The 27451-nt window shown below is 37.1% G+C and overlaps 1 protein-coding gene across 1 annotated transcript in view; it reads right to left on the bottom strand.

Annotated features, from left to right (window-relative positions):
- TRPM7 (transient receptor potential cation channel subfamily M member 7) overlaps positions 1 to 27451 on the bottom strand; it is a 132763-nt gene that overhangs the window by 37096 nt on the left and 68216 nt on the right. Inside the window, 11 exon segments of the mRNA XM_033190126.1 lie at positions 1224 to 1350; positions 4091 to 4265; positions 9709 to 9987; positions 12152 to 12280; positions 14488 to 14631; positions 14710 to 14865; positions 16310 to 16538; positions 17751 to 18031; positions 19211 to 19345; positions 19619 to 19759; positions 24725 to 24778. Coding sequence (XP_033046017.1) covers positions 1224 to 1350; positions 4091 to 4265; positions 9709 to 9987; positions 12152 to 12280; positions 14488 to 14631; positions 14710 to 14865; positions 16310 to 16538; positions 17751 to 18031; positions 19211 to 19345; positions 19619 to 19759; positions 24725 to 24778 — 1850 coding nt within the window.

The following is a 27451-nucleotide window of genomic DNA, read 5'->3' as shown; positions in this document are numbered from 1 at the left end:
AAAGTTAGCCAGGCGTGATGGTGTATGCCTGTAGTCCCAGCTACTCTGGAGGCTAAGACAGGAGGGACTGCTTGAGCCCAGATGGAACAGCCTACAGTGAGCTGTGATAGTGCCACTGCACTCCAGCCTGGGCAACAGGTTGTCTCAAAAAATAAAATAAAATAAATTCTTTTATTTACTATCAAATTGGCAACCACTAAAAAAACTAGTGTGGGCAGAGAGTTGAGGAAACAGGCCTATTTAGACTTAAATGCAAAAAGCCCTAAAAGTACATATACTGAACAGCCCTGCTTTTAGAAAAACATTCTAAACAAGCAAGTTTTGCTCACAGATTTAACTACAATGTGATGTTTAGGAGAAGAATTACAAACAATCTAATTGACCAATATAACATACTGGATTGAGAAACTATGGTCTGTATCATGGAGTATCAGGTAGCCATTAAAAACAGACTGGAGAAGAACATTTGTTTATCTGAAATAATGTTCATGATGCTTTGCTTAGTTATAAAACAGTACATAAAATATAAAAATAGGCTAGGCACTGTAGCTCATGCCTGTAATCCCTGCACTTGGGGAGGCTGAAGTGGATGGATCACATGAGGCCAGGAGTTCAAGTCCAGCCTGGCCAACATGGTGAAACCTCATCTCTACTAAAAATACAGAAAAAATCACCAGGCGTGGTGGTGCACACCTGTAATCCCAGTTACTCGAGAGTAATCCCAGCTACTCGAGAGGCTGAGGTGCGAGAATCGCTTGAACCTGGAAAACGAAGGTTGCAGTGAGTCAAGATTGTGCCACTCTAACCTGGGTGACAGGAGACTCTGTCTCAAAACTAAATAAATAAAAATATTATTTTTGAAAAGAAAAATGGCTTATATATATTTGCAAAAAAATGATAGAAAGGTGTACACCCAGATATTAACAGTGGAATTATTGATGAATTTTCTATATTGAATGCATATTTGTTGGTAACCGAGGAAAAATCCCAGATGATGACTAAATTTATAAAGAAAACTGCATGTTGAAAGATAATCAAACTTAAAATTTAGAACTCATTTGATTAGGAAAAGCATCTCCTATTTGTAATTTTTCAAATATAATTTTAGTAGTTTAAGCTTCAATATAATTTTTAGATTTTAAGTTCTATAAATTTCCTTCAAAATATATAGAATCGCATATTAAATCATCTTATTATAATAAGCAATTGAACAAAATTCTTACTTGAAAAATGCAATAAGAAGATTAACCATAATGATATACTGTACAAAGAGGTAGACTGCTTGAAGAAATGGAGTCAACCACGTCCCAGGACCACAGATTTGAGGGATAACAGAATCATTTGCACACACTTTAGAAAGAAAGAAAGAAAAAAACAAAAACAACTTAAATATAGTAATTCACCAGTAACTGCTGTTCATCAGTGTTTCTGGTTATTTATTTATTTAAAGTAAGTTTTGATTATGTACAAATCTGTTCCACAGATTCCAGCAAAAGCCTCTAGGCAGGGAGTCATAGGAACCCCAGTTTAAGAGTGTTCAAACACAAAAAGATGTTGTGAGAAATGTGGGTGCTATCTGTTTTACAACTCTATTCCAGAAAAGAAAGTATATTTAGATGTTACATTTACCCTTCGAGGCAGGGTTTAACCTGAGGAGCATTAAAGAGGGTAAAATTCCTGGATCAACCATATTTTAACATTTCTGTAAGAAAAATGTCTGAACTTTTTACTTTTTTCCTGAGACGGAGTCTTGCTCTGTCACCCAGGCTAGAGTGCAGTGGCACAATCTTGGCTCACTGCAACCTCCGGCTCCCAAGTTCAAGCAATTTCTCCTGCCTCAGTCTCCTGAGTAGCTGGGACTACAGGCATGCACTACCATGCCCGGCTAATTTTGCATTTTTAGTAGAGACCAGATTTCATCATGTTGGCCAGGCTGGTCTCAAACTCCTGACCTCGTGATCCGCCTGCCTTGGCCTCCCAAAGTGCTGGGATTATATAAGCATGATTCAACTTTAAGAGTATGGTTGACTCATAGCAAAACCTGTACATTTACAAACATAAAGCGTACTTAGTTTATCTTATTATGTCACAAAAATGGGGCTGAAGAAATAGCTAAAGTGTCTCTCAATTATACAGTGATTAGATTTGAATTCCTTGTTTTCATTATCTCTATCTGAAAAATTTCTGAAGCCAGAACATAGCTAATTACAAACAAGGAAAGGAAGAGCTTTAATACCCCCCACAGCATAACAAGGAATAAAGTAAATTAGGCAAAGCAAGGATTAGAATTAAATAATGATGAATTAGTGGTAAGTTCTACCTAAACATTTATAGCACACTTAGCATTTAGTATTTGGTAGATTTTTAGAGTATATGCATCAATGACATTCATAATGGCTCTATGATTCCTTTAAATGGTTTTATGGGCAAATTAATGGTAAGGTCCTTTCACTCTTAAATAATTTTATGAATCTATTTCCATTCTATTCAGATTAGTTTGTGGAAGCAAATACCCAAGAAAGAGAATGCAGGAAACTAAAAAACTATACTCAACGCTTTATAACAACTACACAATTAGAGCCACATTATTAGAAAAATAGCAGACAGCCAGGTATGATGGCTCACGTCTGTAATCCCAGAACTTTGGGAGACTAAAGCAGGCCAATCACTTGAGGTCAGGAGTTCAAGACCAGCCTGGCCAACATGGTGAAACCTTGTCTCTACTTAAAAAAACAAAAACAAAAAACTAGCCAGGCATGGTGGTGTGCAGCTGTAATCCCAGCTACTCCAGAGGCTGAGGCATGGGAATCACCTGAACCTGGAAGACAGAGGTTGCAGTGAGCTGAAACGACACCACTGTACTCCAGTCTGGGAGACAGGGTGAGACTTTGTCTCAAAAAAAAAAAAAAAGTAGCACACAATGAAAACTTGGAAACAATACCAAACAGAAGCCATTAAACACAAAATTTGACCAGGCTGGTAAAACAACATTAGTTTAACTACTGTTCAAGAACAAATAATGACCACAATTTTCTATGTGGCCACCCTTGGACCTAACCACAATCACTGCATGGCCAGCCCTTGATCTAATCACCCATAAATACGTGGGAAGGGAGTAACACAGATATTGGGGGAGGGAAGAGTGAAGGAAGAAGAAAGAACAAGAGTGAGAGAGAATTAACAAAATGAAGATTCTATAACTCAAATGTGGAAGTCAGCAGAATATCACTGAAAGCTGACAGCATCACTTATGTTCACAGGTTATCTAGTCTCACTGACTAAGACAACGTGAGTCAAAATGTGAATAGTAACAAAATTGAACAACAAACTTAATATTCTCTCTAAGAATAGGGTTGAATCAGTGGGAGTTATGTCATTGATTATCCAGAGAATGTACTCACAAGCTGCAACAAAAACCTTGAGTATCTGTCATCTGTAAAACTCAACATGCTGTAAGCTTTCAGTATTCACACAGGATCATTATTTTTGTAATTAACATTGTGCTTGACTTCTCAGTATCGAATCTACCCTGAATTATCTATGCTAATCATGGTAATCCCATTCCCCTTATCTGTAACCATTTTAGAGATAGGCAGGCCAAAGCCAACTCAAGCTAATGAAATGAAAGGACAGGCTCAAAAGGGAATTTCTGTGAAAGGGACATTTTCCTCTAAAGAGAACCATGGATAAATGGTGTCTCTTTCCTCCTGTTGCTAATGACGGTCTTATGATCATAAGGGAAACTTACAGAGCTGGCAGCAGGATGAAAAAGAACAAGTGTCCTTAGTTATGAATTAACCAACCCTAAAGACCACTGGACCTAGCTCAATATTGTTATGTGAGTTAATAAACATCCTTATTGTGTAGGACAGTTTAGACTAGATTTCTATTACCAGCTATCAAAAAATTTCTAAAATACTTTTTCTTCCAATTAATTTGTATGTTTCTTTTGGAGTTCACTAATGCCTTTATGTGGGGCTTAGGTTGGTAATAGTTTGACTTCTGAAAATATACATTATTACTATAATTCAATACTGGCTTTAAAACATAAAATAACCAAAAGATAAATCTGTAAACATACAATTCTTACCATCAATTTCGTATGCATAAACTTCACCAAAAATCATCCAGTATGGATGAAAAACTATATCTTTAGCAAGTGTCCAAGATGGTGCTTCATGAGGATAAAGTATTGCCTTTCTGGGAACACCAAAACTAAGTAATACAAGAGCCATAATCACTACAATGTAGAACATATTGGCCACCTGTTAAAAAATGAACACTGTTAAAATACAAAGAAGTTTAAACACTATGACAAATCTTTTTAAAAGATTCTAATGTTCTAATAGACCAAAAAAATCCATTAAACACAAAAAATCTTTGAGATTCTTTCTGTTCCTAGTGATAGCTTTCAGAAAAATTTCATCACTACATAAATCTTAACAACTAGGAGATTATGTAAAAAAATCTATTAAGCTAAGCAAGTCATGGGCATCTTTAGCTACATAAAGAACTGTATCACCGGTTCAAACTGAAGTGTGCCTATTTCTGTGGTACCTGAAGATTTTCAAGAAGTACAGAGACATGGACAGATTTAGAGAATCAATTTCCATAACTGCCCTTTCCTAAAGCTTCTGTTCTTTAATGGAGGCACAGACTCTCTCTTTTCCACTTTGCCTCTGACAATTGTACTTTGCCCACTTCACACAAAAAAAGAATACTTCCCACCCACCCTGAATCCATGGGTGCCTTGTCCTGGGATATGAAAACTTCCTACAAGCCAAACAAAACAATCTGAATTATTAGCATGGGTGTTGAAAAATTAAATGATACCAATGTCTGGGAAACAAATACTTTCGTAACTCATGTAGTTTGTAATTCTTTAAATTCAATAAAATTCAAAAAGGGCCCAATTGAGCTAAAATCTAGTAATTAATTGAAAAATTATTTTCATTGTTAAATCACAATGTGCATTTTGACATAATTATGTAAGGATTCAAAAATTAAGCAGAATGCTATAACAAAACTTCACGTCCCATCTACTTATTTAGGTATATAAGTTCTCCAGACTGCACTACTTATTGTCTAGCCTAGACAATATAGAAAAGTGAATATACGACCAGGAACAGTGACTCAAGCCTGTAATCCCAGCACTTCGAGAGGCCGAGGTAGGTGGATCACTTGAGCTCAGGAGTTTGAGACTAGCCTGGCCAACATGGTGAAACCCTGTGGCTACTAAAAATATAAAACTTAGCAGGGCGTGGTGGCGTGTGCCTGTAATCCCAGCTACTCAAGAGGCTTAGGCAGGAGAATCACCTGAACCCAGGAGGCGTAGGCTGCAGTGAGCCAAGATCACGCACTGCACTCCAGCCTGGGCGACAGAGCGAGACTCCATCTTAAAAAAAAGGGGGGGGGGGTAATATACATATAAAAAAGTGAACACTTTCTCACTCTAGCAATATTGATGAATATTCATTCATAATCATCTAACTGAGGAGAAAGGCCTCATGCAAAAGAGAATACATTTACAATAAATCTGTACATTAATCTACTGTAAACTTAAAATAATTATAATGACAACTTAAATTATTATGACATTTTCATATATTTTTAAAATTACTATACGGTGACAGTAGAAATGGAAAGTAAGATGTGAAAGGTAAAGGGGATAGTAAGTAGTCAAGGCCGGATAAAGTAATTTTATAGGGGCTTAAGATTAGGAAGAAGTTGTGCAGATAGCTGAGAGTCTTAAAATGTCAATTCAAATGAAGAGATGAGACTTGATGCTTCATCTTGAAAACTGTGTTAGATGAACAAATAAATTTTCTTTTTAAATTAAGAGCTGGGTCTTTGCAACTTGCAGAGTCCTAACAGGCTCCAAAATTCTTAATTGGGTGTTCTTATATGCAAAATGGACAAATAACGCCTTCATTGAGCATTTGAGAGCATTACTGAGGGAATGCATATTTTCAAATAAACAAAATATTACAAAACAAACAAAAAGTATATTAGGATAAAAGATTTTAAAAGGCAAAAAATGTATTAAAACATTATCCATGCTATTTGATATATTTTGGAATACAAATATTTATTTGTAAATAAAGGAAAAGCCAAGACAAATATTCCAAATGAAACCCAAATCTGTATTGACGTAAACTAAAATTATTCAAGGTCTATGGTTGATGATTCATAGTCGTTTTTGCATTTCACATACCTTTTCACATAAAGCCTAAATGACAACTACTTTCCTTGTGCTTGTTATGAATTTAATTAATTAAAAATGTGAGTATCAGCTTGCTCATAAAAATGAGGATTCTTAAAGTGAAATTTTGCTGGGTGGGTGCGGTGGCTCACGCCTGCTAATTCCAGCACTTTGGGAGGCCGAGGTAGGCGGATCACAAGGTCAGGAGTGCAAGACCAGCCTGGCCAATATGGTGAAACCTTGTATCTACTAAAAATACAAAAATTAGCCGGGCATGGTGATGTGCGCCTGTAGTCCCAGCTACTCGGGAGGCTGAGGCAGAAGAATTGCTTGAACCCAGGAGGTGGAGGTTGCAGTGAGCTGAGATTGCACCACTGCTATTAAAAGATGTATTAGGTTGATGCAAAAGTAACTGCAGTTTTTGCAATTACTTTCAATGGCAAAAACTGCGATTACTTTTGCACTAGCCTATAAAGTGTGAGGGAGGTTTCTTCTTTTTAATCTTTTATTGTCTACAAGCTTTTCAAAGCTGTTTCCTCTGGTTAGAAACTCCCTGCTCAGAAGAAAACTCCCACATATTTTCTTTTTTTTTTTTTTTTAATGATTATGCTTTAAGTTCTAGGGTACAGAAATACCATTTGACCCAGCAATCCCATTACTGGGTATATACCCAAAGGATTATAAATCATGCTATTATAAAGACACATGCACACGTATGTTTATTGCGGCACTATTCACAATAACAAAGACTTGGAACCAACCCAAATGTCCATCAATGATAGACTGAATTAAGAAAATGTGGCACATATACACCATGGAATACTATGTGGAATACTATGCAGCCATGAAAAAGGATGAGTTCCTGTCCTTTGCAGGGACATGAATGCAGCTGGAAACCATCATTCTGAGCAAACTATTGCAAGGACAGAAAACCAAACACCGCCTGTTCTCACTCACAGGTGGGAACTGAACAACGAGAACACTTGGACACAGGGCGGGGAACATCACACACCGGGGCCTGTCATGGGGTGGGGGTGGGGGGCAGGGAGAGGGATAGCATTAGGATAAATACCTAATGTAAATGATGAGTTAATGGGTGCAGCAAACTAACATGGCACATGTATACCTATGTAAATCCTACATATTTTCTAAACTCCTTTGAAATGCCATAATCTTTGTGAAAGCCTTCATGACAGAATTGGTTACTAGCTCTTCTATCTTCACATAACAATTTATCATATTTTTCAATAGCTACCTATCTGTTCACGTCTATATTTAAAGACTCAATTGTTGAGTTCCATGAGGATCTGAACCATGTCTTATTCATCTTTGTAGCCCCAGCTTAGTTTAATTCTTAACATGTAATAGATACACAATGATGAAATAATGAACGTTAGATCTAGAACAGTAACCATTATGAAACTTCCAAAGGGGGATGTACAGGGAAGCTGGCACTAGGGGAAAACAGACAATGATGGAATAAATGACTAGTTGACAAGGAGAAAGCCATCCTAGTGGAGGGTGGTTTTAGCGAAGATCACAAAGACTTCTGTACTTCCTAACTCTTCCATTTACATTACCATTCAAGTAACTAGACACCACTAAGTCACTAAATAATCTGATAAGCGTAAGAGCTACAACATCTTTTTTGCACACTAAAATGTTAGGCTAAACCCAATTCTTCCTAAAAAATCTTAACTGCCCTATTTTTCCTTGAAATACCATAAGAATGCCAAAATGTGTGAATAATGAGTAACACTTTGATGTGAAAAACAGTACACCAGTAATTCTCAATTAAGAGGGGGGAAGACACATTCTCTTGGAGGGGAAGAGTACAGCGTGAAACTGCAAATATAATAAATTATATTTAGAAAACCTAAAAATCTTGTTTTCAAGATGCAAAGATAATCTTGTGAGCTTAGTATGGTTACTCAAGAAATACTTAATTTAGAAGACTTTTTTTTATTATTATACTTTCAGTTCTAGGGTACACGTGCACAACTTGCAGGTTTGTTACATATGTATACATGTGCCATGTTGGTGTGCTGCACCCATTAACTCGTCATTTACATTAGGTATATCTCCTAATGCTGTCCCTCCCCACTCCCCACAGCCCACGACAGGCCCCAGTGTATGATGTTCCCCATTCCCCACCCTGTGTCCAAGTGTTCTCATTGTTCAATTCCCACCTATGAGTGAGAACATGTAGTGTTTGGTTTTCTGTCCTTGCAATAGTTTGCTCAGAATGATGGTTTCCAGCTTCATCCATGTCCCTACAAAGAACATGAACTCATCCTTTTTATGTTGCATAGCATTCCACGGTATATATGTGCCACATTTCCTTAATTCAGTCTATCACTGATGGACATTTGGGTTGGTTCTAAGAGAAGACTGATTTTCTAAGATTAAGGGAGCATAAGAAACTCTACGAATAGCTTTTTATACTTATTAAAATGGGACAAATATTTTAAAATAGTTGAGAAACTACATATATTTTTAAAGCATATTTTGATAAAACTAATGTATATATTTATTTACGAGAAGTCTGAAACAAACACGTGCATTCATATATGTCTTGAGGGATGGAAGGATGTACGTTAAACTGTTAATAGTGAATATCTCTGAATAGTGATTTGTCTGCATTTGCTGAAATTTCCTAGGATGAACAGGAATTTCAGAATAAGGAATAGCAATAGCTATATTACAAATTTTGCCTTTTTCATCACTGAAAACCAAAAGGAATTATGGCAAGGAGTAGACCCAATATATTTTAGATTCAGTGTATAAAAAAATTACACATTTAACTTGACATCTAGATTTTAAAAAATAAAACCTGCCACTCAGATAAGACTAAGGAAAAGAGCAAATACTGGGCATACTGCATTAGGAAAAGATTAGGTATCCTGGATTTAACTTTTAAAAAATAGCCTGGGTCAGGCCAGGTGTGGTGGCTCATGCCTGTAATCCCACCACTTTGGGAGGCCAAGGTGGGCAGATCATCTGAGGTCAGGAGTTTGGGACCAGCCTGACCAACATGGTGAAACCTTGTCTCTACTAAAAATACATACATTAGCTGGCCATTGTGGCGCATGCCTGTAATCCCAGCTCCTCGGGTGGCTGAGGCAGGAGAATCGCTTGAACCTGGGAGGCAGAGGTTGCAGTGAGCCAAGATAGCGCCACTGCACTCCAGCCTGGGCGACAGAGTGAAACTCTGTCTCAAAAAAAAAAAAAAAAGCCTGGATCAGTAAAGACAGGAAAAAGGAGTTACCTACAGACATAAACCACAGATTGCATAGCTAACATTATCTTGCAAAGCACAAAATGGGTGTAGGGGATTGGGATTGAGCATGAGAAACTCTTAAGGAATGGCTGATTTGAAGTATGAGGCAAACAAACATAAAATAAAAGACATTCACTGGCTCAAATAAAACTATGTTAATAACATTTTTGTGATTTTTAAAAAAATCAGTAAACCCATGAGTATTATCAAACATCTCTCAACTTACCATTTTTCCAATCATCATTACATAAGGTCCCGCCTGTTGATTTACAGCTAGAAAATCTAGCAAACGCACATACCAAAATATTATGTTAAGACAGTAAATTAATCTTCCAGCCACAAAAACATGATTATCATATGCATTTGCAAAGTTCCATTTTGCTCCAAATCTTAGTCCAAATCCAATGAAGAAAGAAATTATGGCAATTGTATCACTGATGTTGAAGTAATCACTAAACCATACTTTAATCTTCTGGTTTACTTTCCCAGCTTCAGACATAAAAATCTAAAGGTTTAACAACAACAAAAAAAGTTTAATCAATTTATTCCTATTAAAACACATACAGCAATCAATTATAACATCACAGAGTTTCGCGTAGCTTTTTATTTATTTATTAACTTATTTATTTTGAGACAGAGTCTCGCTCTGTTGCCTAGGGTGGAGTGCAGTGGCGCAATCTCGGCTCGCTGCAACCTGCGTCTCCCAGGTTCAAGAGATTCATCCAACTAAGAAGCTGAAAATGCAGATTACAACCCAGTTCACTAGACCTGGATTGTAAAATACTTTTGAAAAATTGTTTTATTTCAAATTAAAGCAGCACCTGGATATCCTGGTAGTAGCTGCCAAACCTGCCTTCTCTGTAGAAAGTAAATAACTCAATGGTTTAAGCAGCTGTATTTATCTTATTTAAAACATATGCCTCTTCTCCTGAATATATGAATTTTAAGAATTATCTTTTGAGAGGAATGGTAACACATTCACATCTTCAAAATTCATGGTGTATCATAAATACTGCAAAGTATCTGTTTCCCTCTTCTCCCTTAGCCAATTAATCACTCTTCCCACTAGAGGCAACCACTACTATTACTGTCTCATGAACACCTGCAGAACTATTTTATGAATATACATATTTTAAAATGCTTTGCAATTTGCTTTTATCATTTAACAAATCAATTTCTTTAAACATGCTGATAAAACAACAGATTTAATACACATATGGACCATAACACTCAGAGGAATTTAAAATGCAAAATAAACTATTTAATAAGAAATTCCTTCTGGTTCCAGTTGGTGTTTGGAAAAGAAAAAAAAAAAAGAAATTCTTATGATATCTAAGTGAGAGAGAAGTACAATGCCTTCTAATTATTTTTGCAATTTCTTGTATTCTCTAAATATAAGGTAGAGACATGAAATATTTCAGAGGTACTTATGCAAGTATGTTATAAAACAATATTCATGGCCAGGCACGGTGGCTCACGCCTATAATCCTAGCACTTTGGGAGGCCAAGGCAGGCAGATCATGAGGTCAGGAGTTTGAGATCAGCCTGACCAACATGGTGAAACCCCATCTCTACTAAAAATACAAAAATTACCCAGGCTTGGTGGCACGCACCTGTAATCCCAGCTAGTAGGGAGGCTGAGGCAGGAGAATCGCTTGAACCTGGGAGGCGGAGGTTGCAGTGAGTGGAGATTGTGCCACTGCACTCCAGCCTGGGTGACAGAGGGAGACTCCATCTCAAAAAAGACAAAACAAAAAAACAAAAAACAATATTCATGTAGCTACTACTTCAAAAACAAAGTATAAATATTAAGAAAAAGATTTTCTTCAAAATCAGGATATTAAAAATTTAAACTGAAAACTGAAAGACACAGGGATATAAATCTAAATGATGATTCAACGGCAGTATAGTACATTTTAGTAGGCAGTACAATATAAAAAAGCAAAATAAATATCTATTTATTTTATTTTTATTTTGAGATAGAGACTCACTCTTTCGCCCAGGCTAGAGTGCAGTGGCGCAACCTCAGTTCACTGCAACCTCTGCCTCCCGGGTTCAAGTGATTCTCTTGCCTCAGTCTCCCAAGTAGCTGGGATTACAGGCGGCTGCCACCATGCCCAGCTAATTTTTGTATTTTTAGTAGAGATGGGGTTTCACCCTCTTGGCCAGACTGGTCTCGAACTCCTGACCTCGAGTGATCTGCCCGCCTCAGCCTCCCAAAGTGCTGGGATTACAGGTGTGAGCCACTGTGCCTGGCCTAAAGACCTATTTATAACTTACCTACCTAATTGGCTACATCAGGCAGGTAAAATAAAAGTCATTTAGCCAAGTATATTTAATACTTTTTGAAGAGTGACAGAGAGCAAAAATGTGGACATTCAGGAAATAAAACAAACAAACAAAATATAGGCTACATTTTTATAGGCTACATTTCTGACACAAATCATTATATTTGTAATGGCAACAAAGTATACACCATACTCACTAATCTCTACTCTTTTGCCATTATTTTGAGAACAACAAAATTACACAGGTTCTACACTTCTACAATGTCATCACACACACACACACACACACACATATACACACACCCACGTATATACCCAAAACAAAACAGAAAATCTTCCATGTATACAGTAAATTATTGGTAGAAAAAATTAAAGACATACCTCACGGACTTTCTCAATGGCATAAGTAAAAATATAAGCAATAACAATCCATTCTTGAACTGAAGGTAATTGTTCCATTTGTACAAGAACCACAAACGTATAAAGCATCAGAAATCCCAAATATGCCAACTAATGAAAAAGTAAAGGTTATATAAACACTGGTTACAAAATAAATCTTTTAATTATGAACATTTTCAACCACACACAAAAATAGACATTAAATGAACCTTTGTGAATTATCCCCTAGTTTCCCTTATTAAAATAGTTTTAGAAATATCTCTTTTTCAGCACAGACATTGCATTTACTGGAGTATAAATGGTCCCCAGAGTATAAACGTGTTGTTCTACAACTCTATCAACCTTTAGAACATCCCATAGAAAGGATTTTGTAATCAGGTTTATGTTCTCAGCATATGCCACACAATTCTGCTTAACTCGTACCTCCAGTATCATAATATATTAAAATTACTGCAGAACTTCACCACCATAATCATCAAGGAACACATATTTCCTGCCTCCTTCCTCCCCCAACCAAACAGTATTCCTAAGAAAGACAACTGAGGCAGGGTGTGGTGGCTCACGCCTATAATCCCAGAACTTTGGGAAGCCAAGGCAGGTGGATCACCTAAGGTTAAGGGTTTGAGACTAGCCTGGCCAACAGGTGAAACCCCGTCTCTACTGAAAAAAAAAAAAAAAAAAAAATTAGCCAGACATGGTGGTGCATGCCTGCAATCCTAGCTACTCGGGAGGCTGAGGCACAAGAACTGCTTGAACCTGGGAGGTGGAGGTTGCAGTGAGCTGAGATCATGCCATTGTACTCCAGCCTGGGCAACAGAGCGAGACTCTGTCAAAAAAAAAAAAAGGAAGAAAGAAAAGACAAGACAAGACAAGACAGATAGACAACTGCTACTTTCTTAGCTCCCAGTCACTAAAGTTGAACCCCAAAAAGTGGAAAAGATGTGAAGAGGCTTTGCCCCAGGTACAGAAACAGTCCACCTTTGACACTCTTTACAAAATAGGTTATAGAGAGGTGATAAAGTTTATGTTTAAAAACATATGAGTATTTATTTCATTTCAGAGGAAAACCCACACTTATTGACCCTTGAAAAATTATGGGTAACAATCCTCTCATCTCTATCTTGTCTCCATCAGTCCTACAGTAAGTCACATCCTTGATTCGATTATCTATAGCAGGCTAGGGAAGTAAACTGCAGTAAAGAAAGAAAAGAGAAATTCCTGTAGTCACCCATACTGGCTATTTTAACGTAGTCATTCACATGAATGCAAATGTAAGAAAACTGCCCTATTTTCATTAGTGGAGACAGAATTTGGAGATTAGATCAGGTAACTGATATCTGCAATTTCAGCCTCTGAATAGGAAGGAACAAGAACATTTTCACATAGAGATGTAAGGAAATGTTAGTCTCGGGTTAATGGTCACATGTGGGTGAAAAAGCAATCGCCAAAGAAACAGATTCTTATTGATGAAAATGAAAAAATCTCCACAACAAAGTTAAAAACACCTTAATTAAGGGTTTTCCGATGAAGGGGAGTTAAGAACTCATTTACTCAGTCCCTGGTTAAAAGTAGGGGCTAATCTCATTTACTGTATCACCTGTTCCTTCAGGTTGGTCCATCGCTAGGAAAAGTAGCACTAGCAAGATAGCCAACTAATATTTCCTAGTGCTCATTCTCCACACAAAACAACCAAAACAACACATAAACACCTACATTTCAACCAAAATAACAGATGAGTCCATCCTTGTATGGACATATGCTCTTTATCTGCTAGTAAAATCAATTTTTCCATAAAGCAAGAGAAAAGCCAATTATATGGAAGGTAATCATGCATACACTTTAATACGATTAAAGAAATAAGCCACAGATAATAAATAAAACCATATAAATGATCTGGATTACTTTTCATCATCATCAGTTAACACTGCCAACAGGTTTATTTCAGACTTTTATGTATTATAAAATTATAATATAAAAAATTTTATAATACAAAAAATTATAAGTATCAGAATCTCTTTTGGTCCATCTTTTATCATTAATTTTACTAGTTGATTAGTATTTGCTACCAACTTACAAAGGCCAATGGTTATCACATATTTGTTAAGTACATTTTTGGTTCCAATTAGAACTGAAATTTGTTAGTGTTTATCACTCTAGATGACAATTTAAATGAAACTAAGGCAAATGTATCCCTCTTTCAAATGTGAAATGCCTTTTCAGTGATCTAAGTTATATCAAGATTAGTATGGATTCTGAACCAGTGTTCCCCCAAAGCCTATCTCTTAAAAACATTATGCTCGTGTAATTTAAAAACATACCGTGTTAAACCAGAATTTTACAATTGGTGCATGATAAAAGGCATAAAACTTTCGTGTGATTGGAAGCTTTTTTGATTTTATTTGTATCTCCATCTCATTCTTTCCTTCATTACTATCCAAAATCCGTACTTCTTTAAACACTTCCTAAAATTAAAAAAAAATTTTTTTGGTACAATTATTCAGAACAAATTTATGTTTACTTCAAAATGTTTTCCTGCTTACCATGGGGATCTCTTCTGTTATGTTCTGAAAGTTGTTTTCGCTGTCATCCATTGTCATCTGATGAGCATCTTGAGATTGTGGGATATGGGACATTTCAGCCTTAGTTTTATATTCTAGCAGTAATATGGCAGGTGGAACTAAAATGCTTAGTATGACCTAAATTTTTAGAAACATAATTTTGCATTTTAAAATTAATGACCTTCAAGAATATAATAAAAAAATAAAAGATATTAAATATCTTATGATGATTAGCCATTTTGCCCCTAGTAGTGGAGGGAAAAAAACAAAAAATTCATTTTTTACTTACATATTGTATTTAAAGAGGCCCAAGTTTATTTCAAAGAGCAACAAAACATTTGATTATTATGATAATAAGGGTATAGGATAGATTTAATAATTATTATAGACTTGTCCTTTAAATAAAATCAGATTACAATTTGTTCAGAAAATACATTTTGTTTAAACAAAATTCAAGCCTTACAAAGGTGCTATGTCCTTAATTTTATCCTAAATCTCTTTGCAAGTGTTCCATGTCATAACATGATTACTCAGCTTGTGCCTCTATAAACAAAAAGGTTTATTTCTAAAATTTTACTTATTACTTGCAAAATCCCAAAGCATGAAGAAATTGTAATTGTGTAACAGGGTTTCTGTTGGTTATTCAGTGGCCTATGGTTAAAACTGTTTGCCTGATTTCTCACTCCTACATTTCTGCACCTTATTTAAAAAGATGTAAGAGAACAAAAAGCAAAGTTAAAAGTAGTATGTATCACCATGACAAAATCAGAAGTACATGTCATTTTATCCAAATTTTTAAAGATAAAAACTGGCCACATGTATATACTTATCTATAAGTATAAACTGGGTATATGAATATACTCATTCAATATACTTTAAGTAACTTAAAAGTAACAGATTATTAAATTAGTAGATAGGTCTTGAATTTCAGAATTTGGGAATAACCCTTTCATAAAGTAGTAACTTTTTTCAAGGCTGCTCAGGGTCATAATCTCCGGTATTTCCCATTTGTTCCCCTTCTAGCTTAAAAAGAGGCCATAATCATTAAACACACCTGAAAAGGATTCAAAAGTAAAGAAGAAGAGGAGCCGGGCGCGGTGGCTCAAGCCTGTAATCCCAGCACTTGGGAGGCTGAGACGGGCGATCACTAGGTCAGGAGATCGAGACCATCCTGGCTAACACGGTGAAACCCCGTCTCTACTAAAAAAATACAAAAAACTAGCGGGCGAGGTGGCGGGGGCCTGTAGTCCCAGCTACTCGGAGGCTGAGGCGAGAGAATGGCGTAAACCCGGGAGGCGGAGCTTGCAGTGAGCTGAGATCCGGCCACTGCACTCCAGCCTGGGCGACACAGCGAGACTCCGTCTCAAAAAAAAAAAAAAAAAAAAAAAAAAAAAAAAAGAAGAAGAGGAAAAAAGAAGCCCATTATACCACTCAGGATGAAATGCCAATCATCCTTCTTGCTCCCTCTATAACCCCCACCATTACCCTCACACATCAAGGCATTTTACTACACATTTAGACTAATTCTTCTGTTCTTTTTATCTTATCATACACTTTATATCAAATTATTTCTAAAGTATACCTTGTACCAGGAATTTTTCCTCATATTCAGCCTTCCCATCCACATATCAGATAACAACATTTGTGTACAGGTGTGGGCTACAAAAGGTCTAAGTCTTGAAGAAACTGCTAACTTAAGGCAGGTAGAATTACTCCAGTTCTTCAGTTCATAAGTGAGCAATTTCATAGCCATGGTTTCATCTTGTCTGAAGGACTGTTCTAATAATTCAACAGCCAACTGACCAAAATCACTATAAAAAGATAAAAGCCAAAATATACTCAGATTAACAAACTGCAATTTTAAGCCACTATTCTTATATACATTAATACTTTCTTTTTAATATTCTCACACACACTTACAGAATTATGAGGCATTAAAACCAAAACTCTGTTTTCAGACATCTACATCTATTCACAAAATATTAAAATATGTCGCATTATGTACAAGACTAAAAAGGTGAATCCAGAGCACTTTTTCCCAGTCCTAGAAATCAAACTATAATCTCGGAAGGAATCAAAACTCACGATGCTACAATGCTCTGTTCAAAAAAGTTTATGCAGTATTTCAAACATAGAAAACAGTTGGTACCTGGTAAAGAGGAAGAACAATGTGACTAGGGACTAACCTAATTATGAGAAACATCTGAATTTTGAAGTTCCACTAAGTAACCATAGGATCCCTGTTAAGAGTTATTTTCAGTAACAGTTGGTCACTGTCCTCTAAAGACCCCACCTGGGGAGCCGGAGGTCTTAGTATATATTAGAAAACTTATACAAATTATGTTTCCAGTTTAATATTTCAATACTGCCCCCCTAAGTAAATTGTAAATTTTTATGAACTATGTCGTTATTCTATGTATGTAGTTCTAGCTTCTGAAGTGCCTCCCAGTTGAATTCAGTCTATTTTCTTATAACACAGCTCCAACCTCACTTCCGCCCTTTCCTTACCAATTCAAATGGAACTTTCTAATCCAATTGCTACTATTTACAAAAATTAAAATGACTTCTGGCATTTCTTCTTTCTTTCGAGATAGGGTCTACCCTGTCACCCAGGCTGGAGTGCAGTGGCATGATCACAGCTCACTGCAGCCTCAATCTCCCAGGCTCAAGTGATCCTCCCACCTCAGCCTCTTGAGTAGCTGGGACCACAGACAAGTGCCACCACACCCAGCTAATTTTTAAATTTCATATACAGACGGGGTCTGCCTATGTTGTCCAAGCTGCATTTCTTCTTTTTTGCTGAAATATTTAATTCTTGAGTTGTAAATATAATAACCTCTTTTTCAGAGGCAGTTTCTTTCTGAATTAAAAAATATATATACTTCAATAATTTTCTGTCAATTGTACCAGCAAGATTATACATATAAATACATCACCGTTAAGTACGTGGCACTGTAACAGCCACTCAAACAATATCTACTTTGAATTTTTAAAATGTTTTCAAATAATAAAATATCACTTACTTGGAATACTGTTTTAGTTCTTCTGAAGTATCATCTACCAGGTCACTCTGCTTTGCTTCATATGCCATTGAACGATAGATCTTACAGGCAACTAATGCTTTAGCCATTGATTCTTCACCATGTTGCCATAAAAAACGGGCCATGACCTGCCTCTTCATAAGGCAAGCCCAAATTAAAAGTTCATTAAGTGGATAAGGAAAGCGCTTGGTTTCTGGATCATCAATGTCTACTATTTCATCTTTGGTTCTTTTCTTCTTTCCTTCTTCCACAACTGTATCAATCTTCCAGGGAAAATAAAGTTATAAAGCTCATTATAATAAGGTCATATGAAATTTACGTCAGTGAAAATTTTAGTAAAATATCCTCTACATTATTCAGCTCCATAAAACTGCACATAATAGCATAAATTTTATTTTGTTTTTTATTTTTTGAGACGGAGTCTCACTCTGTCGCCCAGGCTGGAGTGCAGTGGCCGGATCTCAGCTCACTGCAAGCTCTGCCTCCTGGGTTTAGGCCATTCTCCTGCCTCAGCCTCCCAAGTAGCTGGGACTACAGGCGCCCGCCACCACACCCGGCTAATTTTTTGTGTTTTTAGTAAAGATGAGGTTTCACTGTGTTAGCCAGGATGGTCTCGATCTCCTGACCTTGTGATCCACCCATCTCGGCCTCCCAAAGTGCTGGGATTACAGGCTTGAGCCACCGTGCCCGGCCCATAAATTTTATAAACTTGATTTTTATTATAGCTAATAATTCATTTTATAAAAATGCTATTTTAACAGAAATGTCTTTGCAATAAACATTTACCAAAATTTAAGGGCCTAAATATTTCAACTAATATTCTAATAGAACATAATTTTAATAAAGGGTTAGATAACATTTTTGCCATACATGTTCTTAATCAAGTATAACTGGAATGAAAAGAGTCAGGTAAACATTTATTAAAACATTTTAATTTGGTTACCATCATAGCTAAATATGAAAATGTAGGCTGGGTGCAGTGGCTCAAGCCTGTAATCCCAGCACTTTGGGAGGCTGAGGCGGGTGGATCACAAGGTCAAGAGATCAAGACTATCCTGGCCAACATGGTGAAACCCCATCTCTACTAAAAATACAAAAAGTTAGCCGGTGTGGTGGCGGGTGCCTGTAGTGCCAGCTACTTGGGAGGCTGAGGCAGGAGAATCACTTGAACCGGGAGGCAGAGGTTGCAGTGAGCCAAGATTGAACCAAGGCACTCCAGCCTGGTGACAGAGCAAGACTCCATCTCAAAAAAAAAAAAAAAGTAACAGAATCATTAACTTATAATTAATATCTCTATGTATGAGAAAATGACAATTCTAAGACATATCCAAAAATGAAAGGTAATTCTTACTAAATCAATTAGTTTTTTTGTTTAATAATACTAAGTAATTTAGAAAGAAGAAAATAAAAACCCAGAAACAATAATATTTAAATAAATTTACCTTTGGTCGGTAGGGCTGTGCTGTCTTAATGAAATGGTTATGCCTCATTTTTTCCTTTTTATCTGCCCTATTGCCAAAAGATTCATGACTCTTTCGCAACTGAGGAGTGCTGCTGGAGGTATTTCGGCCAGACCTCTGAAAATGAGCTCTTATTAGCTTTTATAGATTTAAACATGCTGACATGTTAAAAAATTGAAGAATCAATTTATATATGTGTGCAAATGTGTTTGTGTATAAACAAAATATGACTGGTTTAGGATTTTGATGACAAAATATTTCTAATTACTCAGTTGAAAATCTTCAATTTTATGACAGTGTTACTTTCTCCGTTCTAATGTTAATTCTTAACATTTAAAGTGCATTTAATATTAAAGCACATATATAGGATTCCCCCCAAATTTTACATACCCGATTATTTCCACCAAGACTATTATATATTAATCGAAAACGTTTCCTAGTATAGGTGCATCTGTAGGTTCCTCCCATGAGATATTCAATAACAAGTCCTATATCAATTAGAGTGATCTTATATCCTGGAGGAAGATTTCCCTAGAAACAAAACATTTGTTTTAAATAGATCAGATAGCATTTCTCAATATTGCCATGCCCTGCCTAGGAACAGGCCTACTCTTCAAAATGACAAATGTTTACTTCATATAAGCAGCAAGGGCCAGGTGCAGTGGCTCATGCCTGTAATCCCAACACTCTGGGAGGCCAAGGCGGGTGGATCACCTGAGGTCAGGAGTTTGAGATCAGCCTGACCAACATGATAAAACCCCGTCTCTACTAAAACTACAAAAAAATTGGCCAGGCAAGCTAGCACGTGTCTGCAGTTCCAGCTACTCAGGAGGCTGAGGCAGGAGAATCGCTTGAACCCGGGACGCAGAAGTTGCAGTGAGCCAATATCATGCCACTGCACTCCAGCCTGGGAGACAGAGCAAGACTTGGTCTCAAAAAAAAAAGCAGCAGCAGCAAAGGTTGCCAGCAAGCAGCTATCTTTACAGAAGGAAATGTTTGTTTCTCTCTTTGCTCTGTAAAAATACGGGATTCTGAAGTTCTGAGGTCTCAAAGGTGTGCCTTGAGACAGGAGTATGACCTAAAGCAGGAAGATAACAATTTCATCTCTCTATTGCCCCAATACTTCACACATAAGATGGAGGCTGGGCACGGTGGCTCAGGCCTATAATCCCAGCACTTTGGGAGGCTGAGGCAGGCGGATCACCTGAGGTCGGGAGTTCCAGATCAGCCTGGCCAACATAGAGACCCGGTCTCTATGAAAAATACAAGAGCAAGGCTCTGTCTCAAAAAAAAAAAAAAAAAGAGACAATGGAAATGCTAATTGGCCAACTATTCCATTTTCATTGTGATATATATAAAAAATTGCATTTTTCTGCAAAAATAATGCTGTGTTATGTTTCCAGACTGGCCCAGAAATACATGTAAATATTTTTAAACCAAAATTATACTGGCGATATTATAGGTTTTTATAGTGTTGTCTAGGAATTAACTATCACTTGCAACATTGTTTAAAGCTAAGACTTCATTTTCCCATGGCAATTTACAAATGCACTTTTGGAACACACACCATTTGTGAGTTTGGAAAGACGGCCTGTTTCAAAATTTTAAAAACTGGTTAATTTTATTAAATAATCTTAAAGGGATTTAATCATCAGATAATTTGTATTTATTAACTAATTCTGCCCTCCTACCATCACCATTTTTTAATTTCCCTGATTATAATGTCATGAACTTTTTTTTTTTTTTTAATGTCTGTATTTTTACTATCTTGGTTTCACTGGGCACGGTGGCTCACGCCTGTAATCCTAGCACTTTGGGAGGCGGAGGGGGTGGATCACCTGAGGTCAGGAGTTTGAGATCATCGTGGCCAACATGGTGAATCCCCATCTCTACTAAAAATACACAAATTAGCTAGGTGTGGTGGAGGGCGCATGTAATCCCAGCTACTCAGGAGGCTGAGGCAGAAGAATTGCTTGAACCCAGGATGCGAAGGTTGCAGTGAGCCAAGATCGCATCATTGCACTGTAGCATGGGCAACAAAGGCGAAACTCCGTCTCAAAAATAAATAAATAAAATAAATAAAATCTTGGTTTCATCTGTGAAATTTCTAATTTCTAGATAGCTATATCCTTTAAATCTCTAATTTGAAAATAAATCAAAATACATATTTCCATCTTGAATATAAGATTTTTAGTTTTAACTCAAGTAGCCTCAAAATATGCTGAGAATGTCACCTATATTTGTCAATATTATTTATTAAAAATGACAAATGCCATTTTATGAACCCACTTGAATAATATTTAAATTAGGTAAAATAATGTGAATTATCTATCAAATGTCATGACGATCAAGTTCTCAAACTAATACTAAGTTATAAAACTCTTTACCAATGTGAATCAAAATATTCAATTACTGCCTTTACTTCAGTATTTATCACAGAAACCAAAACATAGGGGCTTATTATCATAGCCACCAATGTAAAACAATGTATATAAATTCTCAGATTTGTTTCCAAAATTTTAACTACCATAATTCTTAGAAACAAGGTCTTAAGGTCTCTCCCATTACTTAAGATTTCTAGGGGAAGGAGGGGGAATTTTAATTATTTAAAAAGACCAAATCAAACTGATGTGAAATGACCAGAACAGGCAAATCATTAGATTAATAGTTACCCTAGGAGGGGGATGGAAGTGGGGAGTAGAGAAGGAGAAGAAATGAGGAGTGACCGCTAAAGGGTACAGGGTAACTTTTCGAAGTATTATAAATGCTCTAAAGTTAGACTGTGGCAATGGTTGCACAACTCTGTGAATACAGTCAAAAAACGTATGCTTTTTTTTTTTGAGACAAAGAGTCTTGCTCTGTTGTCCAGGCTGGAGTGCAATGGCACAATCTCAGCTTGCAGCAACCTCCGCTTCCCAGGTTCAATCAATTATTCTGCCTCAGCCTCCTGAGCAGCTGGGACTACAGGCACATGCCACCAGGCCTGGTTAATTTTTGTATTTTTAGTAGAGACAAGGTTTCACTATTTTGGCTAGGCTGTTCTTGAACTCCTGACCTCAAGCCACCACACCTGGCCAATATACACTTTAAATGAATGAATTTTGTAATTTGTGAAATACATTTCAATAAAGCTATAAAGAAAAGCACATATGGGCTGGGCGTAATGGCTCACACCTGTAATCCCAGCAGTTTGGGAGGCCGAGGGTGGGTGGATCAGCTGAGGTCAGGGGTTCAAGACTAGCCTGGCCAACATGATGAAACCCCATCTCTACAAAAAAAAAAATAATAATAAATAAGCCGCGCGTGGTGGCACACGCCTGTAGTGCCAGCTACTCGGGAGGCTGATAGGAGAATTGCTTGAACCTGAGAGGCAGTGGGTGCAGTGAGCCAAGATCGTGCCATTGCACTCCAACCTGGGCAAGAGACCAATACTCCATCTCAAAAAAAAAACAAAATCAGCCAGACGTGGTGGCAGACACCTGCAATCCTAGCTACTCGGGAGGCTGAGGCAGGAGAATCACTTGAACCCAGGAGACGGAGGTTGCACTGAGCCGAGATCGCCCCACCGCATTCCAGCATGGGCAAGAAAGGGCAAAACTTCATTTCCAAAAAAAATTTTTAAGTATAAAATGTCTCGGTTCTTCCTATGGGATAGTTTAGTATTAAATTAGTTACAAAATAAAGAAAATGAAAACAGAAAATGACATTTTTAAAAAACATCCTCAAGGCCGTTAAAAATGACATTTCTAATGTCATTCTTTTTTCTTAAGACAGGGTCTTGATGTGTACCCAGACTGGAGTACAGTGGCTCAATGACAGCTCACTGCGGGCTCAAGTGATCCTCCCTCAGTGCCCCCCACACCCCCACCAATCATTTGGGACTACATGCAGGTGACAACATGCCAGGCTAATTTTTAATTTTTTTGTAGAGACAAGGTCTTGCTTTGTTGCCCAAGCTGGTCTCGAACACTTTCTCTCCGGCGATCCTCCCACCTCAGACTACCAAAGTGCTGGTATTACGGGTATGAGCCACCAGGCCTGGCCTTTGATGTGTTTAATAATGCACTCATATTAAGTAGCAAGTAAAAGCTGAAATAAATAATTCTAAACAAACTTTAAGTTTAGAAACTTAGAAGATACTTTAACCAAATAAATATAAATACTATTTTATCAAGGAACACAAAACTGTATTGAACACCAATATAAATGGCTATAAAAGTGGTGATAAATGTTTAAAACTTTTAGTTCACAAACAATTCTGATAGGAGAGAAGAGGAATAAGAGTATGTCAATTTAGTGGCCACAGAATAGCCTGAGATCATGACAGTGTTATACATTCATCACTACCAATACTAGATTTTGTTTTACTTTTAAAAACATTAAAGCGATTTATATATATTTAGGGGTACAAGTATAGATTTCTTACATGCATGTTATGTAGTGGTGAAGACTAGGCTTTCAGTGTACCTATTACCTGAATGGTGAATAGTGTACCCACAGGTAATTGTTCAACCCTCACCCCCCAACCCAACCTCCCACCTTTTGTTAAGTCTCCAATGTCTATCATTCTACTCTATATCCACAGGTACCCATTGTTTAGCTCCAACTTATAAGTGAAAACGTGGTATTTGACTAAGTTATTTCACTTAGGAAATAGGATAGGGATAATGAACCTCCAGTTCCATTCACATTGCCACAAAGGACATGATTTCATTCTTTTGTATGGCTGAGTAGAAACACTAGATTTTTTTTAAGGGGAGAGAGCTTTTCAGCATTTTTACTGGCAAAGTCTGCCATTAAGATTATGACCCTGTCCTCAATTTCCTTATTCAACATCCTTTACATTCGGACAATTTTCTAAGGAACAAATTTCCGCTGAAGATAGAGGAAAAAAGATACATTCTATCAACAGTCTTTCTTGTATGAACCAGTGAGCTTTATACATCATATTCTATCTTGGATGACCAGAAGCTCAATAGCTTTTTTTTTTTTTTAGACAGAGTCTCGCTCTGTTACCCAGGCTGGAATGTAGTGGCAAGATCATGGCTCGTGGCAGCCTCCACCTCCTGGCCTCAAGCGATCCTCCCACCTCAGCCTCCCAAGTAGCTGGTACTACAGGTGTGCACCACCATGCCCAGGTAATTTTTTTAACTTTTTGTATAGATGGGATTTCAGCATGCTGCCCAGGCTAGTCTCGAACTCCTGGGCTCAAGCAATCCGCCAGTCTCAACCTGCCGAAATGCTGCGATTACAGGTTTGAGCCTCCCATGCCTGGCAGTGGTCTTAATTTCATAAATTCTCTTTTTTTCTTGTTTTCTGATACATTATGCTCTTTACTCCTCTCTTACCACAAATTCAGCCCATATTTTATCTTGTTCTGTAAACTAATTTTATTGGTATTTCCAAAAGGTATTCAAGTGCTTTAAAAAAAAAAAAAGATGAAATATAAATGATTTTTTAAAATAACATTTTTCAAAAGCAAAAATAATCTTTTACCTGTTTGACGTCTCGAACAAGATGAAACAGCATTGGATTAGTTGGACCTTGTTTCTTTAGGGAGAAAAAGTTACAGCAAACTATTATCTTTCTTCTAGAATAATTTAAAGTTTACAGGATTTTTGAGAACCTCCTTATATAAATTACACTGTTTTGGAGTTATTTCCTTAAGTTCTATTCATAAAGTAGAACAACAAAGAATTGTCACGTTTACTGCCAAAAAACAAATAATCTTAGAGTATCACTAAAATGATGTTCTTTTTTGTTTCATAAAAGTCATGTCAACACTGCAACTTTACAACTGTACCTTAAATTTAAATTTACATTTATTTCATTGATAATGGCGCTGTACAATACCTTTCTTTTTGTTAAAATGTCTGTTCCTCTGTTCCGTCAGTAATAAAGACGTACTGAGACTTTAAATATTTGGGTAACAAGTCTTTAACACAAGCTTGTCCAACCTGTAGCCCACGGGCTGCATGCAGCCCAAGAAGGCTTTGAATGCGGCCCAACACAAATTTGTAAACTTTCCTAAAACAATGAGTTTTTTTCCAATTTTTTTTTTTTTAAGCTCATCAGCTATTGTTAGTGTTAGTGTATTTTATGTATGGCCCAAGACAATTCTTCTTCCAATGTGGCTCAGGAAAGCCAAAAGATTGGACATCCCTGATTTAATATTTATATATGCCATAATTTTGCAATTATCTTACTTCTCTTAATATATAATGTTAGAGTGGACTAATCCAAGTTCTACCTTTCTAGTAATCTCATTTTGATGGCAGTCTGTATTTTGAAAAAATAGCCAAATATCTATCTCCTCGACTAAGAAGGAAGCAAATGGCCCAAAAAGACTTGAGGTAGTCATTTGACCAGTCTGAAATTTAATGCAACGAATTCCAGGTGACACAAATCAAGAAACTTCTAAATACTTTAAATCCTATTGTTTAAAAGAATTATCAAATAGGATTTAATGCCACCTGTGTATTGATATTTTATATGATAAGTTATTATAGTAATCAACTCAATCTACTTTTCTATTTTGATCACATCTCCTTTGTAAAATGTTTTAAAATCTAACTGGGTGCACCTACCATTATTTCTTTTCTTTTTTTTGAGATGGAATCTCGCTCTGTAGCCCAGGCTGGACTGCAGGGGTGCAATCTCGGCTCACTGCAAACTCCGCCCCCTGGGTTCACGCCATACTCCTGCCTCAGCCTCCCAAGTAGCTGGGACTACAGGTGCCTGCCGCTAACACGCCCTGCTAACTTTTTTGTATTTTCAGTAGAGACGGGGTTTCACTGTGTTAGCCAGGATGGTCTCCTGCCTCCGCCTCCCAAAGTGCTTACAGGCGTGAGCCACCGCACCCAGCCACCTACCATTATTTCTCTGGAGAAAGTTATTTTCTTTTATATTCCTGGCTTTCAAATTCTGTATAATATCTAAGATGACTACAATTGACATTGCATATAAATTATACTTTACTTTACTTTGCTCTGTCTTCTTTTTACAATATTTATTTAGGGCCGGGCATGGTGGCTCAAGCCTGTAATCTCAGCACTTTGGGAGGCCGAGGCGGCCGGATCTCCTGAGGTTGGGAGTTCGAGACCAGCCTGACCAACACGGAGAAACCCCGTCTCTACTAAAAAAGCACAAAATTAGCCCAGTGTGGTGGCGCATGCCTGTAATCCCACCTACTCGGGAGGCTGAGACAGAAGAATCGCTTGAACCCTGGAGGCGGAGGTTGCGGTGAGCCAAGATCACGCCACTGCACTCCAGCCTGGGCAACAAGAGCAAAACTCCATCCCCCAAAAAATAAAAAATAAATTTATTTAGTCTATCCACTCAGGGGCTAAGTTCTCTCTGCCAATTCTCCCCCACAGGTTAACTTTTTAAAATAAGAGTTTCTTCTGAGTTACTAAGAAGCATCTCATATTTTGGGAGTACTGGGGAATTTCATTGCATTTTTCTCCAACAGTATATAATCATATGCAAAGGCACTTAGAATTTTTTAAATTCTATTTTATCCTACTCTATTAAATGTTTATCCATTAAAAATAAACTGTTAGTAAATAATAAATGTACTTTAACATAGTAATTCTCAAAGTGTGACCTGGGGACACCTGAGGCCCCCATGATTCCTTTGGGAGTTCCATGAGATCAAGATTTTTTTCCTAATTATATTAAAATTGTATTTGTATTGTTTCATTCTTATTCTCTCCATGTTTGGTGAAGTTTTCCAGAAGCTTTCTAATGTGTGATATTGTGAGATTAAATTCAGAAGCAAATATGAGAATCCAGCTGCTTTTATAAGGCTAGACTTTAAAGACATTTGCAAAAATGTTTTCCTCTCCTCAGCAATCTTTCTGTTTTCTTTAAAAATAAAAACATAGCAGGCTAGGCGCAGTGGCTCATGCCTGTAATCCCAGCACTTTGGCAGGTCGAGGCAGGTGGATCACCTTAAGTCAGGAGTTCAAGACCAGCCTGGCCAACATGATGAAACCTCATCACTACTAAAAATACAAAAATTAGCTGGGTGTGGTGGTGGGCATCTATAATCCTACCTACTCGGGAGGCTGAGCCAGGACAATCGCTTGAATCTGGGACGTGGAGGTTGCAGTGAGCCGAGATTGTGCCACTGCACTCCAGCCTGGATGACAAGAGCAAAACTCCGTCTTAAAAAAATAAATAAAAATAAAAACATATCAGGCAGAAGGGTGCTAATTTAAG

This window comes from Trachypithecus francoisi, unplaced genomic scaffold, assembly GCF_009764315.1.
Source record: "Trachypithecus francoisi isolate TF-2019V2 unplaced genomic scaffold, Tfra_2.0 Lachesis_group3, whole genome shotgun sequence".
NCBI classification, from domain to species: Eukaryota; Metazoa; Chordata; class Mammalia; order Primates; family Cercopithecidae; genus Trachypithecus; species Trachypithecus francoisi.
This window is presented reverse-complemented; position numbering and strand designations above follow the sequence as displayed.